Source organism: Oncorhynchus gorbuscha, unplaced genomic scaffold (assembly GCF_021184085.1).
Source record: "Oncorhynchus gorbuscha isolate QuinsamMale2020 ecotype Even-year unplaced genomic scaffold, OgorEven_v1.0 Un_scaffold_2685, whole genome shotgun sequence".
In the NCBI taxonomy this organism is placed as follows: Eukaryota; Metazoa; Chordata; class Actinopteri; order Salmoniformes; family Salmonidae; genus Oncorhynchus; species Oncorhynchus gorbuscha.
The window spans coordinates 1-19,961 of record NW_025747127.1 but is presented as its reverse complement, the minus strand read 5'-3'; the positions used below and the strand labels follow the sequence as shown (position 1 = coordinate 19,961).

At 45.2% G+C, this 19,961-nt stretch overlaps 1 protein-coding gene, 1 non-coding gene and 1 pseudogene across 3 annotated transcripts; all 3 read right to left on the bottom strand.

Annotated features, from left to right (window-relative positions):
• Positions 1 to 5,295: 5,295 nt before the first annotated feature.
• On the bottom strand, positions 5,296 to 7,372 carry LOC124026275 (pleckstrin homology-like domain family A member 1). The gene is made up of 2 exons (XM_046339374.1): positions 6,717 to 7,372; positions 5,296 to 5,973 (listed from the first exon to the last, which is right to left on the bottom strand). Exon 1 carries the CDS (start codon positions 7,199 to 7,201, stop codon positions 6,743 to 6,745), a length of 459 nt encoding a protein of 152 aa, XP_046195330.1. The 5' UTR covers positions 7,202 to 7,372; the 3' UTR covers positions 5,296 to 5,973; positions 6,717 to 6,742.
• A 3,696-nt stretch (positions 7,373 to 11,068) lies between these two features.
• On the bottom strand, positions 11,069 to 19,945 carry LOC124026274 (annotated as a pseudogene). The gene is made up of 10 exons (XR_006837273.1): positions 19,778 to 19,945; positions 19,046 to 19,138; positions 17,466 to 17,594; positions 16,901 to 16,972; positions 16,632 to 16,771; positions 15,887 to 16,052; positions 15,512 to 15,634; positions 15,365 to 15,397; positions 15,120 to 15,170; positions 11,069 to 12,830 (listed from the first exon to the last, which is right to left on the bottom strand). The product of XR_006837273.1 is annotated as a nucleosome assembly protein 1-like 1 (transcript).
• LOC124026276 lies at positions 16,430 to 16,559 on the bottom strand. Its single transcript, XR_006837274.1, has one exon. It is a non-coding gene; the product is annotated as a small nucleolar RNA SNORA14 (small nucleolar RNA).
• Positions 19,946 to 19,961: the final 16 nt, after the last annotated feature.

Here is a 19,961-nt window from a genome sequence, read left to right as displayed (position 1 = left end):
TGTGTGTGTGTGTGTGTGTGTGTGTGTGTGTTATTTGTCCCCGTGTGTGTGAATCTCCTGATAAACCCTTATTTGTCCCCGCTTTCCTACTTGCTGACAACAATGGAAATTTGAGGAGGAAAAAAATCAAACATTGTCAGGTTTTCCTACGCGACCGTGGCTGTTGGTCTCCACAACAGCCTGGACAGAGCACACAAATATGCAGCCGCCACACATACAGTATATTTACACTATATATACACAAATGTATGTGGACACCTTTTCAAATGAGGGGATTCGGCTATTTCAGCCACACCGTTGCTGACAGGTGTATACAATCTCCATAGACAAACATCGGCAGTAGAATGGCCTTTACTGAAGAGCTCAGTGACTTTCACCGTGGCACCGTCATTGGATGCCACCTTTCCAACAAGTCAAGTCGTCAAATATCTGCCCTGCTGGAGCTGCGCCGGTCAACTGTAAGTGTTGTTGTGAATTGGAAACGTCTAGGAGCAACAACGGCTCAACCGCAAAGTGGTAGGCCACACAAGTTCACAGAACGAGACCACCAAGTTCTGAAGGGCAGATTGCGTAAAAATTGTCTGTCCTCAGCTGCAACACACTACCGAATTCCAAAATACCTCTGGATGCAACGTCAGCACAATAACTGTACTTTGGGAGAAGGAATAATGGTCTGGGGCTGTTTATCATGGTTCGGGCTAGGCCCGTTAGTTCCAGTGAAGGAACGCTACATTCTGTGCTTCCAACTTTGTGGCAACAGTTTGGGGAAGGCCCTTTCCTCTTTCAGCAGGACAATGCCCCCGTGCACAAAGCGAGGTGCATACAGAACTGATTTGTCGAGATCGGAGTGGAAGAACAAGACTGGTCTGCACAGAGCCCTGACCTCAACCCCATGGAACACCTTTTGGAGGAATTGGACCGCGGACTGTGAGTCAGGCCTAATCGCCCAACATCATTACCATCAGGGGGACCAACTCCGTATTAATGCCCACGATTTTGGAATGAGATGTTGGACAAGCAGATGTCCACATATTTAGGTCACGTAGTGTATATATGTTTGCACATAACATTTGAGGTTTTGTTTGACTATGGTTTGTATCACTGGTGATACTGGCACTGTTGAGTGCAGAACATGGGGGAATACAGTATTCTGTACATCACTGTGTTTATCACCATGCATCTTACATTCTAAAGAGCTCACAGGATGGAATTGAGAGAGATGTGCGGCCCCACATCAACCACATTAGGATCTCATCTCCCATGACCTACAACATAACCTGAGCCATCTTCATTGGAGAAGGATAATAAGCTGACGAGTAGAAATTCTACTATATCCTCTTGGCTCTTTGTCTCTTATCCTGTGGAGTTTCATGGAGTTGTCAGGGCAGCAGTGTATAGTCAAGGTGACATTCCTGCCCCATAGAGGTAGATAGAGGACTTTTTTAGTGCCCAAAATCCTGTTTTAGACGCCATAAAAGGGATAGATACAAGGATGCAATGTTTATCTAACTCTATGTCCTGCTCCTATCGCAGGCTTCCTGCCCCAATCAGTGAAAAGAGGCAACAGCTGAGCTGATTGACCTCCAGTGTTGCTGCTGCTGGGTGGTCTGGGAACAGGTGCCGGTGGGGTGGGGGGGCGGGGGGGGGGGGTGACACAGGGTCAAAAGAACTCAGTTCACCCCAACATTCCTCAGGAATCCTGGGTCATGTTCATCTGGGCACATGACGGAAAATTATTTTAAAACATTTTGCAACAAATTAAAATGAGTGTTCCTTATTGGACAAGACCAAGTAGTCCCTCACTGTTTCAGTCCTTTCTTCTGTTTGGTGACTAATGAACACAACCCTGCCTTGAGGTGGCAGAGGAGAAACGTTGGCTTTTTTAAAACAAGCTTTTAATCACCCTGTTAGTTAACCCATGACATGAGATGAATGACCAATCAATCAATCACACACACATATATATATATATATATATATATATATATATATATATATATATATATATATATATATATATATATATATATATATAAGACCCTTTGTACATCAGCAGTTGTCACAAAGTACTTTTCAGTTACCCTACTTAGATCCCAGATCTCAAGCAGAAGCACAGTGGCTAGGAACAACTCCCTCAAGGAAGGAATCTTCATGGGAGCATGGTCATTGCAGCCCACTGATCAATGGCTAATTGTAATTAATTGGCTGAAACTTTCCATCACCTGCATGACACAGAGTCAACTGTGTCAGAATGATTAGTTAACATTCCGGTCAATCTTCCATATAGGATGCAGTAGTTGTAGTAAAACTCACCTATATCCTCCTTTGGTCTCACCTTATTGTCCAATAGTGACATTCTATCATTACAGCTCTATAGCACTAAGGCACCTGGAATTTGTAAAGAAATTCAAGACACGTATACAATAATCGACATAACCCATCTGTACAATAATACACATACCCATCTGTACAATAATACACATTACCCATCTGTACAATATAACACATTACCCATCTGCACAATAATGCACATAACCCATCTGTACATCCATGCACATTACCCATCTGTACAATAATGCACATTACCCATCCGTACAATAATGCACATTACCCATCTGTACAACAATGCACAGCTTGAAGACTCACTACCTCTCTCACTACTGTAAGTGGCTCTGGATAAGAGTGTCTGCTAAATGACTGGAGTAAATGTCATGTATTGATTACTGTACATATGCTATAATGGTATGTTAATGATAAATAATAGTGTAGCAACCAGAATGTCATCCTAAACTTCCTGCTAATATGTCATTTTAATTAGCTTCTCTCCATTATATAACTGTGAGAGTTCCTGTATGGTTGAAATTCGCTTAGCAAAGTCCTTTCCTGTTTCAACACCTGTATCACCATCCACACAAAGAGAAAAGATAACGAACAAAACCCCTGAAGGTGATCTATCCCTCAGCCTGTCTAGCCACAGAGAGAGGGATAAAGAGAGAGGGATAAAGAGAGTTGCTAATCTACAGTATCTACCTTCCTTCCACCTACGCAGAGCATTTCAAAGAGCAGGGAGAAAACAAAGTCATGAACAATCTGGGTTCCATTCACTAGACTGATGAGCAGGTCTATTGTCATAACGAGCACAAGGAAATTCACAGGACAGAAATTCTACATTGTATTTTTTAGATCCACATTGGGTTTTTAGGGAATCTTGAGAAGGCTAGATTTACACCGCCAATAAGTAAATATAAAATGAGACAATATGTGTTTAATCAGTGCAGAAATGAGGAGAGCTCTTTAAAAAACTGTGTTGGCAATAACCTACATTATCCTTATTAAGAACTAAGTACTGAGTGTACTGAAAACATCACTGCAGCTCATATGACAATCAATACTTATCTAGGCACCAATCTTTGTTGGGAGTTATGTGAATGACATTCCAGACCTAACAAACCAATTAAAGTGAGGAAGAAGAGTGGGAGAGGGCAGAAGGGCTGGGGGAGGGGCTGTGTGAGAGGGGCTGGAGCTGGGTGAGAGGGGAGAAGGGCTGGGGAGAGGGGCTGGGTGAGAGGGGCTGGAGCTGGGTGAGAGGGGCTGGAGCTGGGTGAGAGGGGAGAAGGGCTGGGGGAGGGGCTGTGTGAGAGGGCAGAAGGGCTGGGAGAGAGGGGCTGGAGATGGGTGGGAAGAGGAGCAGTGTAAGATGAAGTTGCCCCTTAACGCTGATCTTGGGTCAGTTTGGCATTTTCTCCACCAATGCTTGTGGTTAGGATTGGGGAGGCGAAGCTGATCCTAGATCTGTACCTAGATTAAACTTCACCTCTGAGCCGGAGGTAGGTGAGCCAAGTAAGCAAGCGGAGCTTGGAGTCAGCCAACTGTTTGTTGCTACCCAGACTTTTTAATTTTACCCAAGCTGCCCGAGTAGGGAGGAGGGTGGTATAGAGAGGAACTGTGGAATCCCAACCAAGTGCAGTGAGAGACCAAGAGTGGCCCATCGACACTCTCTTGTCTGTCAACATGACTTTATCCTCGGTGAACTCCAGCACCTGGCCCAGCCAGCAGCCACAGTGCTCAGGTGGTGTCAGCACACCATCAGAGGACGCCTGTCACAACTGGAGGCCTGCGGGGTGGATGGTGGGTGTCTTACACAGTGTCCCAGCCTAGCACCTCCTTCATGGCTTGATGTGGCTTTGAGCTGTCAAGAGGGCATGTGTGCGGTTAGTGCCGAGTGGTGCGGTTAGTGCAGAGTGGTGCGGTTAGTGCAGAGTGGTGCGGTTAGTGCCGAGTGGTGCGGTTAGTGCAGAGTGGTGCGGTTAGTGCAGAGTGGTGCGGTTAGTGCCGAGTGGTGCGGTTAGTGCAGAGTGGTGCGGTTAGTGCAGAGTGGTGCGGTTAGTGCAGAGTGGTGCGGTTAGTGCAGAGTGGTGCGGTTAGTGCAGAGTGGTGCGGTTAGTGCAGAGTGGTGCGGTTATAGAGTCGTCTCCCTTTTTGGCAGCCCCCCCCCTCACACCAACATGCCGTGCGGATGAGTAGAAATGGCACTGTCATCCACATTTTTCACCCCCTGTAGTATAAATGAGTTAGCTTAACCAAGAGAGGCAGGGAGACACGTGTGTTGTCGCGCCACGGATGGCAGTTTGTCTCAGTCTGAAGGCTGACGGTGAAATATTATTCTCAGAACAGCAACAGCTTCTAGATTTAGCCCAGGAAATAGGGGTGAGAAGTTCACTGGCTGTTGAAGGGTTGAGACAGGCAACACTACACACAGCTATTGAACACACATCTGCTGGTGATTTAAACGGCACATTTTCTCCCCACAAGCTGTTTCTATGCGCTACAGAGCAGGAAATCACACGAGATGCTGTTCATTTGAAATGGAATGTGTATTTCAGAAGTATGAAAATAGCTCTCACATCAAAATAAAACCCCAACTGAATAACAGTAACTTTGTCCAAAAAAGGACCCATGTGTTAACGTGAGGACACACTGACACACCTGGGGGTGGTGTGAGGGGCAACTCAACAGTCAGTCTCAGCATAGCTTCCTCAGGAAAGACGGTGATGAATGTTTAGCCTAATGACTTGCTCTTGGCAAAACTGGTTGAAATGATGTATGTTCAACCAGTTTTGCTCACTAGGATACCTTTCTATCAGTTGCCACTGAAAAGGACTGCAGTTTCTAATCTGTACAAATTTAAGACTCCCAAAAGAATATGCAGTGTTGACACATGTTGCTTCCAAAAGTCGAACCATATTCCATAGTTGTAATGCAGATGTAACATGGGCGCCATATCTGGCATGAGGATAATCACAAAAAGTTAGATTTATGGAGAAATCAAACAAATAAAAGATTTGTCAACATTTCCTTCATCATTGAAGCATCCTGACACTTTTACAGTCAACTACACTTGGGAGGAAAACGCAACTATACCGTATAAGTCTTTGGTTCAATAAAAGAATGAGGATGTGTATCATGGCATGTTTGTACAATAGGATGTGCTACTCACAACTCTATAAACAATAGAAGTGAAAGGAAAGGACTCTAGTACATCCTTAAAGGTGTAACACAATCAACCGTCCCACCAGGATCACAACGATACTGAGGCTTAGGAATCTCCAAGCATAGCTTTCAGTTTCAACTCCAGCAACAACCACACTGTACATTAGTCAATGACACTGTTAAGGTAAAAACATATATACACAATCTAATAAATAAGAAGGGATGGCAGAGAATCACCCGTTAGAATACAGCTGTTTTCACTCGTGCTGTAGCAGAGGCCTAAGCTTTGTCCATCAGTGTCCGTCTTTCTCAAATAAAGAGTCTCTAATGAAAAATAGGACTGGGAAAAGACTGCCGCTGTTGTCCGGACCGAACAACAGTTAAATTAAGAGATGTTTTCTGCGGGGTGTGACGCTCCTTTTGTGAGGCCGTGCAGATGCAGCCGGAGTCCATATCGATCCCTCCTCTGAATGTCCAATTAACCTGCGGATACAATAAATTAGACCATCTCAGAGGTGGCAGTGCATGACACGAGGAGAAGAGGAACCTATGTAGGCTACACCTGAACATAAATAGCGTTTCTTGAGCTGCGTTTAAACACGCAGCCCTATTCTGATCCTTTTCCCAATTAATGGGAAAAGATGAGAATTGGTCTGCCTGTGCAATCGCAGCCTAATGGCTCCAAAGCATGTTTAGAAGACAGTGACAGCACTGACCGTGTTTGATCCCTTACTCTAAAATTAATATAATATTAGACCATTTCATTAAATATTAGTTATTTTTAGGCAAAATTAAGTGCCGATGGTAACTGGACCATAATATGCCTACCAATAATAATGAAATGTAGCCTAATAATAGTGAATAATAAAACATTTAAACGTAATTAGACAAAAAGTAAAGACCTATAATATTTGCAAGCTCTCTTTGTTGCATTGGCAAATGTAGTGTATTTTTTTATGTAAGAGACTGTAATTGAGGAGGCTACAAGCATCTGGAACAATGCATGCTTATTTAATAACAGCATCAAAGCTTCCCCTGCCGACATCGCTGCGCGTAAACCCATGTTTATGGGGTAGGTGAGCCTCATATCCTGAGCCTTGTGTCAAATATAAAACGTTGCCGGGGAATGTATATCCAAGCAATTTCGCCCCAGAGGATGTCCACTCCTAAGCGGCTAAGTAGTAATTAGTAATCAAGCCTGCTAAGACCTCTCTCGGATGTCTTACCGCACGTCGAATGCCCGAGGCGCAGGTCACGCAACGTTTGGAGAGCTCCGAATAATTTTCTGTCCCGGGAGCTGAACAACGAGGAGCTGCTGTTTCTGTCTGGTAGACTTCACCGCCAGGATGGCCTGCCTGTTTTTGTATTGCACCATCTGCAAAGTTATCTCGGCGTTCCAGCCCTCGTCCTGTGGACACCTGAAATCGATCTCCTTGCCCTCCGACATGACCACGGTGAAGTAGATGTATTTTCCTTTCCTCTCGACGCAGTCCACAGTTTTCATGTTGGAGAAGTGCAGCTCCTTGACTTTGCCAGTGTCTCCGCCGCCGTGGTGGTTGTAATGGTGCGGGTGGTCGTGCTGCTTCGGCGGGTGAAGCAGAACCCCGTCCTCCGTGAGGACGCAGTGCTTCTTCTTCCACAGCTGCAGCAAACCGTCGCTTCGCTTCTCCAGAAGCCCCTCTTTCAGCACCTTGCCGCCGTTCTCCAGCATCTTGAGAAAACGCCCCAATTTCCTCAGCAAATGCAAACACTTGTTCTTCTCCTTGCCCGTAGAGGTAAAGGCATCGGATGCTGAAATGGTCACTGCAGTGAGTGGGTTACTATGTGCTGTGGAACTCGTGGATGTGTGTGCAGGGTATTTGATACTAGTCCGTCGGCAGCGGTCGCTGGTGTGACTGATAGCACAGTTTGATTGGGGTTTCTCGAGCTTGTGGACCGCCCCTGAGTGACATCCAGCGGAAAGAGAACTCATGTGTCAGAGGGCCTCTCCAGCACAGTGCAGCGAGGATCAATGATATATTGATATTATTTTGGAAATCAAATGGGCCTATACAATTGAATTAAGAACTCAAGGCGAGTGAATTTCTTGAGTCAAGTATACAATGCCTTCAGAAAGTTCTCCCACCCCTCGACTTAATCCACATGTTGTGTTACAGCTGAATTCAAAATGAATGAAATGTATATTTTCCCCTCACCCATCTCCACACAATACCCCATATTGACAAAGTGAAAACATGTTTTTAGAAATTTTAGCAAATGTATTAATACATTTATTAATAATGAACTACAGAAATATTGCATTTACATAAGTATTCACACCCCCAAGTCAATACTTTGTAATGCAGAAGCACCTTTGGCAGCGATTCCAGATTTCAGTTGTCTTGGGTATGTCTGTACCAGCTTGTACATCTGGATTTGGGGATTTTCTCCCATTCTTCCTTGCAGATTTTCACAAGCTCTTGAACTAGATAGGGGGTGGCACTGAACAGCAATCTTCAAGTCTTTCCACAGATTTTCAACGGGATACAAGTCTGGGCCACTCAAGGACTTTCACATTCCTGTTCTGAAGCCGTTCCAGCATTACCTTGGCTGTATGATTGTGGTCACTGTCCTGTTGGAAAGTAAATTTTTGCCACAGTTTAAGGTGGTTTCAAGCAGGTTCTCATCAATGATTTTCCAGTCTCCCAGGCCCTGCCACTGAAAAGCATCCCCGTAACCTGATGCTGCCACCACCATGCCTCACAGTAGGGATGGTGTTAGAAGGGTGATGAGCTGTGTCTGCTTTTCTATAGACATAGTGGTTTGCATTCAGGCCAAAGAGTTTCATTTTTGTCTCATCTGACCACAATCTTTTGCCTTACTATCTCAGTCTTTCACATGCCTTTCTGCAAACTCCAGGCATGCTGTCATGTACCTTTTTCTCAGTAGTGGCTTCTGTCTGGCTACTCTCCCAAAAAGCACAGATTGGTGAAGTGCTGTAGAGACTGTTGTCCTTTTGGCAGGTTCTCCCATCTCAGATAAGGAACTCTGTCAGAGTGGTCATTGGATTTTTGGTCACCTCCCTGACCAAGGTCTTTCTTGCCCGGTTGCTCAGTTTGGTCGGGCAGCCAGCTCTAGACAGTCTGGGTAGTTCCACATTTTTTCAATTTCCTAATTATGGAGACCACTTTCCTCTTGGAAACATTCAACACTCTAGAAATTGTTTTATACTCTTCCCCAGATATATTCCTCATCACAATTCCATCTCAGAGATCTACAGACAGATCATTGGTCGGCATGGTATAGTTTCTGCTCTGATGCACTGTCAACTGTGGGACCTTATATAGACAGGTGTGTTTCAGGTTTCTTTCTAAATCATGTCCAAACTATTTAATTGGCCACAGGTGAACTCCAATCAAGTTGTTGTGAGATCTCAAGGATGATCAAAGGAAATTGGATGCATCTGAGATCAATTTAATGTCATAGCAAAGGAGCGTGAATACTTATGTAAATTCAATATTTCTGTATTTCATTTTCAATACATTTGCAAAAATGTCTACAGACATGTTTTCACTTTGTCATTTTGGGATATTGTGTAGATGGGTGAGAGAAACTATTTAATCTACTTTTAATTCAGGCTAACAGGACATGTGGAATAAGCCAAGTGGTATGAATACTTTCTGAAGGCAGGAAGTAGCATATGTAGAACGCTTGGCTCTCACCTCTCCACGAGAATACAATCTGTAGAACGCTTGGCTCTCACCTCTCCACGAGAATACAATCTGTAGAACGCTTGGCTCTCACCTCTCCACGAGAATACAATCTGTAGAACGCTTGGCTCTCACCTCTCCACGAGAATACAATCTGTAGAACGCTTGGCTCTCACCTCTCCACGAGAATACAATCTGTAGAACGCTTGGCTCTCACCTCTCCACGAGAATACAATCTGTAGAACGCTTGGCTCTCACCTCTCCACGAGAATACAATCTGTAGAACGCTTGGCTCTCACCTCTCCACGAGAATACAATCTGTAGAACGCTTGGCTCTCACCTCTCCACGAGAATACAATCTGTAGAACGCTTGGCTCTCACCTCTCCACGAGAATACAATCTGTAGAACGCTTGGCTCTCACCTCTCCACGAGAATACAATCTGTAGAACGCTTGGCTCTCACCTCTCCACGAGAATACAATCTGTAGAACGCTTGGCTCTCACCTCTCCACGAGAATACAATCTGTAGAACGCTTGGCTCTCACCTCTCCACGAGAATACAATCTGTAGAACGCTTGGCTCTCACCTCTCCACGAGAATACAATCTGTAGAACGCTTGGCTCTCACCTCTCCACGAGAATACAATCTGTAGAATGCTTGGCTCTCACCTCTCCACGAGAATACAATAAATGGGCACTTCCGTTGAGCTCTGTCATCTGGCCCTTCATTTCAGTGGTGAGACCGTAGATACTGTGTATGTATATGTATATGTGCTGAACAAAAATATAAACACAAAACTAGTGTTGGTCCCATGTTTCATGAGCTGAAATAAAATAACCCAGAATGGTTCCATACTCACAAAAAGCTGATTTCTCTCAAATGTTGTGAACAAATTTGTTTACATCCCTGCTAATGAACATTTCTCCTTTGCCAAGAAAATGAAATCCACCTGACAGGTGTAGCATATCAAGAAGCTGATTAAACGGCATGATCAGCTCCTTATGCTGGGGCAATAAAAGGCCCCCAAATGTGCCTCAAGTTGAGGGATCGTGCAATTGTCATGCTGACTGCATGAATGTCCAACAGAGCTGTTGCCAGAGAACTGAATGTCCATTTCTCTACCATAAGCCACCTCAGTCATCATTTTACAGAATTTGGCAGTACATCCAACTGGCCTCACAGACATTGTGTAACCACATCAGCTCAGGACCTGCACATCCGGCTTCTTCACCTGCGGGATCGTCTGAGGGAAAGGGGTGCTGAGGAGTATTTATGTCTGTAACAAATCCCCTTTGTGGGGGAAAACTCAGATTGTCTCATCAGTGGGTGGTCCAATACACCCCCCCATGGCTGCACCATTGCCCAGTCATGTGAGATCCATAGATTAGGGCCTAATGACTTCAATTTACTGATTTCCTATGAACTCTAAAATTGTTACTTTTATATTTTTGTTCAATATACAGAGTATATGGAACATTAACACCTGCTCTTTCCATGACAGACTGACCAGATAAAAGCTATGATCCCTTATCGATGTCACTTAAATCAGTGTAGATTAAGGGGAGGACACTGGTAAAAAGAGTAAGCCTTGAGACATTGTGTGAATGTGTAAGACAAAATATTTAACTGCCTTTCAGCGGGCTATGGTAGTAGGTGCACTAGTGAGTGTCAACTGCAACACTGCTGGGTTCTTCACTCAGTTCAGTGTACCAACAGTCAAATTTTAAGAGAACTTGTAATGCATCAGTCCACTACACCTACTGTAGTCTGTACATTTGACAAATGAACTGGTCACCTCAATGAGCTACACAAATGTTAAGAGTTCAGTGTTTAAATATCAAGCAGCTCATGTTGAAGAGACACTGCAGAGACAAGGAACAAACTCAAAACACGTTTAACCAATTTATTCATGAATATACATACAGTTATTGAGTACATTTAGTATTTGTAGCATAGCATTTAGCTTTGACAACAGCTGCTCAAGGAGTCAGACAGAATCCAGTCGTCCCTAGAACAGTCCAGACGTAATCTCCTACTGACTGCAGCAGTACTCTAGAGCTCCACTAGAGGCAGCAGCGAGGGCGCCACCACCCAACATACACCGACATGACTGTTTCCACTAAAGGACAAGGTGGGTGGGCTTAAGCTACTTCCTTTTATTTCCATTCCCTGACTAAGTATTGCTCTTACATGCTTCAGTGTGACCTGCTGGGTGGGGTTGGCTACAGAGGGCAGTCAGACAGGACTTCCACCAGAACTCATTGCCACATTTCCTTCACAGTGATAAATTAGCCGTATGCTCAGGGACCAGACCTGCACGAGCTTAACCTCGAGAGTTACAAGGCTCAAAAGCCACAACCACATGCCAACATAAGCCTGAATTTGGTCGTTTTCTTCCTCCGAAGGGAACCCGTCGCGAACCTATTGCTATCAGAGTACACAAGTCAAGTGGGATTCCCAAATGAAAGAAAGAGTAATGCACTTGGGAGAATCATGCATTACAGGGAAATGTTTCATGGCGCAGGAGAAAGCCCATAGGGCATCGTCAGGGCGCTGTATGACACGGCCACCTCCAAAGTACTGCTTACTTCGCTTTGCACAAGGGCTACTGGACCGACAGCCAACCATAGAGGACACCACTGATACATGACTAAGTAGTACAAAGTGCTATAGAAAAAGACAAGTAAACTGTAGGCCTAACAAGAGCCTGAAGCAGATTGGGCATGGGGTGCCCCCTGCTGGCGAAACCTTGGAACTGTCCCTCATCAAATCATCTGGAATGTTAAAGTGACTGGACAAGACCAAGCTGCGTGTTGGAGGAAAAACATTCCCTTAACGCAAATTAAAATTCAGAACAGTAAGTCTTTTATAGAAACCAATAAGTTGCAGACTCTGCTCATTAAATTTAGCAGCTAACACATGGTTCTGTTTCTTTAACAAATCAGACCATGTAGTCGAGGTAATATTCATCCCAAGAGAGCATTCAAAACATCCAATGCCTGTCAGTCTGCAAACTGGAATGTTTTAGATTGACAACTTGATTCAGCCCAAACAAGTGGCCAAAAAACACTTTCCCTGCTCTAAATGGCATGTTTGAGTGACCGAATGTGCACAGCGATTCAAAGTTTTTCATTAGCCATGACTAAATGCAGTGTTTTGCTCTGACCGTGCTCGAGGCCCAGCCCACTAATACAATGACAACGAATTCCAACTCACAACCTGAACTGACCGGTAACTTTGGTAGCGTGAGGGAAAAGGAATAGGTTGACTTTCTCATCACCTGCCTCAATGCAGTCTAACCACAGCTGTTGTCCAAGAGCAATACAACAAAAACTTCACAAGAACCCAAACTAGTTTAGCAGTGAGAGAAACAAGATCATGCTTTCAGGGAGTTTGTGGCATTCTAACTATTTGTACAGGGGGTGGGGGTCTAGTAAAATACTATGCATATCGAGCCACTGCTCACATTATATTAGGAGGTTTTTGTAACAAAAATCTTGAAACCCTTTATTTTTTATTTCTACCAAGAAAAATACAAAACATTATAAGGCGTAAGTAAGTGTTTTATTTGAGAAGCTGTTACAGTGCAGTTGATCCTCAAAGCCACAGCCTTCACTGCTGCTTGCACTCGGCTGGGGGATTTGCGTCCTTCTGCAAGAGACCAAAAGAGAGGACGTTAGAGCTGAACTGAGATCCGAACATAAACACACTAATCACCCTCACACACACGTTTATGCTTCAGACATTTTTCTATGTCCATTTGAAACAAACATTGACAGGGTATAAGGCAATGTCATCCTGGCACTTAGGCTAGAGATTCCTGAACAGTGACCCAATAACAATCCATACTAGTATGTTCTTAAAGTATGCCACTGGAGAAAAGGCAATGTGCGTTGGTATCAGACCAGTGTTGAGGGGGGGGTGAATTACTACCCATACTACCACCCAAATTCAAGGTCCAAGACACCAATGGAGATGGGAATGTGGAGGTGAATATTATTATAATAATAGCCATTTAGCAGACGCTTTTATCCAAAGCGACTTACAGTCATGTGTGCATACATTCTACGTATGGGTGGTAGAATGTATGCACACATGACTGTAAGTCGCTTTGGATAAAAGCGTCTGCTAAATGGCATATATTATTATTATTATAATATTCACCTCCACATTAACTACTTGGAGAGCCTTCACTACTGCTGCATAGAACCTCCATAGTGTAAACGCACTAACCCGTAGTGCTCATAACAGTGATGGGGAGGGGGTGCACCACTGATGTCCTACAGACACCTTTCACAGGGAGGAAAACTAATGAAGTCTAGCGGCAGCAATGCAGGGAGAGGGCCATAAACAGACCTACAGGGGTCAACAGCTCTCCAGGACAGAGGGGTGAAGCTGAACTTCAACTCTAGTCAAACTTCACTTAGTCGTGCATCGATGTCAGTGGGAGACCAAGTGAAAATACAACTGAAGTGGAAGTTTGGATTCACCCCACGCAGACAATTCAGGCATGTCCAATGGGAGAAAGACAATTAACAAGCATCCTTCCAGACGTAGACTACAGTCTCTGGAGGACAAAAGTGAAGAATGAGAGAATGAACAGAGCGATGGCTTAAGACTCAAAAACATAAAAATCCACAAAACAGGTGTGGCAAACGACCTATTCTCCAAACAAATGTAAATATTGGTGTCACAATATTTTGTACAAAGACAAATAAGGGTCAAATTGGAGGAAAGTTTAACTAGCTTCAACATACAGAAGAGAACTCAAACGCATCACCCACTACAGTTAAAGGGAAAAAGAAAAAAGCCACTATGTTAGTTGTAAGTGCAGGTGGAAGGGGGGTGCAAGGAGATTGAGGAATGGAGGTGTCAAAATGAAAAGGTGCAGGAGGGAGGCGGGGTGCGGTAAGCTGACAATTCACAAGCTGTACCTACCAGGAGAGGGTTATTTTCTACAGACATCACTTAAACCTAGTGAGGAAAAATTTAAAGAGTATAGCTGACAAAAGGTGCCAAGTGATTGGAGATGAACATTAATGAATTAAAGGCAAAAAATAGGCAGAATACAGAATTCAAGAGGCTTTATACAGCAAAGAGAAGTACTGTTCCCATTCACCCAAACAAAATCAAATAAAGCTTTGGCATGCAGAGCTATGAAACTAAAAGTCAAAACCTGAATTGATTTAGTATCCGATTCCAATTTCCATGCAGTCTCAGTTTAGCAAGGATGTAGACAGCAAGTAGAAACATGCTTTCAAGGCATTCCATTGAAAAGAAAACGTGGGAAAACACATTCCCCATGACCAGACGCTCACAAAAGGGTATTTATGTTCTTGAAGTGATATTTTGAGACCATTTCGAAATACCACTCTTTACTATCACTCTCATTCTAGAAGTTTCCAGGACACAGAATGAGACGAGTGCTGGACTAACGCCTCGATCACACCGATAGTCATTGAGCAAAATGTTATGCAGCATCATTTTGATGTGTAACAAAAGTTCCAACATTCACCTTCTGCTACCAGTTCTGTCAAGCCATCTAACATACATTCCACAAATCCAACGTATCCACCACACAGAAAGCACTGCAACAGTGCTGCAAGGCCAATGCAGTGTGCCACTGGAAATAAAATGTACTTTGGTGTACCAAAACACAAATGTAGACTGCTTTATAGTCCAGGACAAGGCTTAATGTGTGTCTGGAAATCCAGCCCTTACACTAGAGGCAAGGGGACAGGGAAACGGTTCCGAAGGCTGTGTGTTCTGAGGCGACGTGGGATGCAGTAGTATATAGACAGAAAAATCCATCATGGCGGCTGGTGTTCATGATGCATTTGGAGTAGCGGTACACATTCAATTCTGTATGTTGAAATCTGATACTTCTGATCGTTGGTCTCACATTAGGTCATGACAACAACAGTAAGCTCTCCTACCCACCTTGGGGTCATAGTCAGGGTCATTCTCCTCCTCTCCCTCCTCCTCACCCTCCTAGGAGAACACAAGAGGAAACTGTTAAACACTGAGACAGACAAACTAGCTAAGGTCAATAAAAGGAGTGGGTTAGTGAGGACCATGGCTAAGGTCAATAACAGGAGTGGGTTAGTGAGGACCATGGCTCAGGTCAATAACAGGAGTGGGTTAGTGAGGACCAGGTGAAGAGACCTAGCTAGCTAAGGCCTTACCTCGTCATCAGCCTCCTCTCCCTCCTCATCGTACTGCAACAAGAGGGGACACCAGTGTTAGGGGAACACATGTGAAGGCCAGTGGCTTGGTTCAGAGGTCTAGGACAGGGATGAGGCCATTACACACAGGCTGTGGTGGGTACTCACATCATCATCGTCATCCTCAATGGCCTCCCCCGTGAAGTACAGCACAGCCCTGGGGACGATACGCTCGCGGATGAAGTGGCCGATCTCAAAGTCAGCGGCGAGGACAGCCTCAGTGTCCTCGTCCTGGAGGGGCAAGAGTCACCAGCACGTCAGTCAGAGCTATGAGACTCACCATTCAGCCACACCAACTTTAATCCAAAGACCACACTGCACCAGTGGTTGAATTGGAACACAGCCAAAATGTTCTACTGCTCGAGTTCCGGCAAAATTATATTGCATAAAAATAAATACTGAGTTACGGCAACAAAAATAAATACCTGACCTCACTTCAGTCCACTTCAGCACCGCAGTAGACTACAGAAAGCATTTACTTACCATATCTCCACTTTCAGGGACATCAGGCGGGGTGAAGAAGTTGAAGAAAGAGTCGTTGGGGACTGTCTTGGTGACCGTCCTGACTGTGCCACGCCCCTTGTGCTTCTGCTTCTTCTTGATAGTCTTCAGGGTGATGTTCTTACCCTTCGTCCAGTCGATCGTACAACTGTGGGGCGAGAGCGGTGGACACCAGGGTTACCAGGAGACCCAGACGCAGGACTAAACACGCCAACCAATGACTACAGTGTAGATGTTGCTTTGAGCTCTAAAGGTTAAGATTAGCCAAAGGTTTTAATAGAACCCCGTCAACATGCTGCATTGTTAGAAAGGACCACTTCTTTTGACAAACCGGGTCATTCCTCACCCATGTCTTGGTGTTAAAAAAGGCAGTCTGTTGTAACTGACCAAACAAGCAGACAACAGAAGGGTGCATAAACCTGAGTATCATATATTAATTTAAAAGGAGACCATTTTTAATAAACTCCCATCTACTGACGTGACCCTTACACTCCTCATGAAACAAACAGCATTAGTGCCTGCAATGACTGTCCCAGAGCTGAAATAACCAAGAGACACAGACAAGACTCTCAGCTTTGGATCTCTAGTTTGATCTAGCATCCTTCCTTGTCCCAGAGGCTACGATGAGCAACTAGGGGGTTTACGAAGGATGCGCCATAGGATTAAGAATCCTAATGGAATAGGATCTCTATGGGACGACAAGGAGCAGTTTGACAGAGCGTCTTACCCTGTGCAGCCCATGATCTCAGGCCCATCGAAGGAGAAGGGGTCGTTCTCATCAGGCTCAGACCTCATCTTGTAAGTTTTTGTCAACAAAGTGTTTGTGAAGAACTCATTGGGCTCAAAGTTAAATTCTAAAGAAAAGCTCTGGAGAAAAAGAGCAAGAAAGAGTTGAATATTGGGAACAGTGGGAATCAACAAGATTCATTGGCTTTCAATACATTGATAGAACGGTAGAGAATTGCATCAGCAGAGCAGTGCAGTGCACAGACCTACCATGGGCTGGCCAGGGTCAGAGAATTTGACTTTGACATCTTGTAATTGCTTGAGGATGGGTTCATCATGTTCCTGTAAAACATGAACAGCAGCTTGAACATTGGTATTGAATCTAGACAGAAACACCTTATCGTTGTACTGGTCTTTCTGGCACCAACACCAACTTCTCTTTTCTTACGAGCACCGATTTAGCCGACAGCTGTTTCATTGAGGAACGTTTAATACCTGTGATGTGGTCTCACCTACCTCAAATACATTGACGTAGTCACTGATAAGAGCGCAATTAAAATCTGTGTTTACCAATCCCCCCCAAAACATCACCTTCTTGCTGTAGCCCGGGACAAAGTCACCTGCTTCAACTCATTGAGGGCTTGTCCAGGACTACAAGTGTGCTGTATGTACACACCATCTATTTTTAGGGGTGAAATTGCCTCATCAAGCCTGTAGGTGGTGATGAAGCCTCATCTTTAGGGAGCAGCAGCAGCTGACCTACTTTCCTCTACTGCTCTCTAGTCTCTTTTCCTGCTGACAGTCCTCCACTCCCTCCAACACTGTGCCCGCCTACCTGCACCATGTCGCTAAGCAAGTCAACGTTCTTGAAAACCGTTAGCCAGAACTCGGGAACGCCTTTGGGGTCCTCCTTCTCCTCATCCTTCTTCTCCTCTTCCACCTTGGCCTTCTCCTTCATCTCCTCCTGGAAGAAACAGGCAGGAGGAAGATAAAAGGGGATTTAATGCACCATTTCACAGATGCCTATAAACAGAAAAGATACAAGTCCCTGGTTAAAACCTCTAAATAGTCTATATATAATGCACATCCACCATTACTGGAACCAAAACAGTCAGAACCCAATAAATCAATCATGGGTACACCCTCCTGGTCCTGTCATCATGACCAGACAGGTAGAGGTCCCCAGGTTAGATTAATAAGACCCGCTGAGGCACCAGACAGTAGAGGTCCCCAGGTTAGCACCAGACAGTAGAGGTCCCCAGGTTAGATTAATACGACCCGCTGAGGCACCAGACAGTAGAGGTCCCCAGGTTAGATAAATAAGACCCGCTGAGGCACCAGACAGTAGAGGTCCCCAGGTTAGATAAATAAGACCCGCTGAGGCACCAGACAGTAGAAGTCCCCAGGTTAAATTAATAAGACCTGCTGAGGCACCAGACAGTAGAGGTCCCCAGGCTAGATTAATAAGACCCGCTGAGGCACCAGACAGTATAGGTCCCCAGGTTCGATTAATAAGACACGCTGAGGCACCAGACAGTAGAGGTCCCCAGGTTAGAACCAGACAGTAGGTCCCCAGGTTCGATTAATAAGACCCGCTGAGGCACCAGACAGTAGAGGTCCCCAGGTTAGATTAATAAGACCCGCTGAGGCACCAGACAGTAGAGGTCCCCAGGTTAGATTAATAAGACCCGCTGAGGCACCAGACAGTAGAGGTCCCCAGGTTAGCACCAGACAGTAGAGGTCCCCAGGTTAGATGAATAAGACCCGCTGAGGCACCAGACAGTAGAGGTCCCCAGGTTAGATTAATAAGGCCCGCTGAGGCACCAGGCAGTAGAGGTCCCCAGGTTAGATTAATAAGACCCGCTGAGGCACCAGACAGTAGAGGTCCCCAGGTTAGATTAATAAGACCCGCTGAGGCACCAGACAGTAGAGGTCCCCAGGTTAGATTAATAAGGCCCGCTGAGGCACCAGGCAGTAGAGGTCCCCAGGTTAGATTAATAAGACCCGCTGAGGCACCAGACAGTAGAGGTCCCCAGGTTAGATTAATAAGACCCGCTGAGGCACCAGACAGTAGAGGTCCCCAGGTTAGCACCAGACAGTAGAGGTCCCCAGGTTAGATTAATACGACCCGCTGAGGCACCAGACAGTAGAGGTCCCCAGGTTAGATTAATAAGGCCCGCTGAGGCACCAGGCAGTAGAGGTCCCCAGGTTAGATTAATAAGACACGCTGAGGCACCAGACAGTAGAGGTCCCCAGGTTAGATTAATAAGGCCCGCTGAGGCACCAGGCAGTAGAGGTCCCCAGGTTAGATTAATAAGACCACTGAGGCACCAGACAGTAGAGGTCCCCAGGTTAGCACCAGACAGTAGAAGTCCCCAGGTTAGGTAAGACATGGAGGCATGGAGTCACCTGTACCTGCTTACTTACTGTCAACTCTTCCTCCTCATCAGCCTTCCACTCACACTCTTCCTCTGTGGGCTCATAGGCTGCTTTAACTATGTCACTTCGCTGGAGGGAGAGGGGAGGAAAACAGTCAGTCCCTGTAAAGCCAACAGCCAGGAGGCCAGAGCAAAACATTTAACAAAAACCCCAGAACAGTCATGTGTTTAAACCAAGATAATGGACTAGGGCTGAGGTGCCAAGCCAGCGCATTATTTACGCAAGACAGCAGTTTGATCACGCCGTCTGCATGTGTGAGCATCTCAGCTTGACCCCACCCCATTTTCTCAGCTCAATCTGCATCCCTGGAACAGGCTGCAGCTCTTTAGTCAGAGGATTCTGCTAAATCCCAGTCCGCTCAAAGAGGGGACAGGGGGGGTAAAAAGCAGCAGGAACTACATATGGGCAGAGGAGTGACTGATCAACACTAGATTGAGAATACTGGGGTGTATTTATTAATAAGAACAATTTGGTGGGTGCTTACATTTGTACTATTTCATGTAGAATTAATATGCGTGTGAATTAGGAAATTATGTTCTTTGGAAACCCCGCCCACGGAGTCCCAGGTCACAGCAAATAACGTTTTGGGACGAAACATGGAGGGGCCTACCTGAATTTGGTCAAAAAGTGGCTCATTTTACTAAGGTTTGCACCAATGAAAACAACCCAAGCACAAAAGTGCCCAGTCAAATGCAGGGGTGTTCCTACCTTGTCGAAGAGGGGTTGCAGTAGAGGCGGCGTACTTTCTCTCCAGTTCATGGACCTCTTCGTAGAACTTGGCCTCAATGTGGGCGCATTTCACTTGTAGGTTCTTTAGGAGGCGTTGACCCCGTCTCTTCACTACCTTTGGTAAGCTGGACACGGGAGAGAAGCGTCAGAATTCCACACGGTG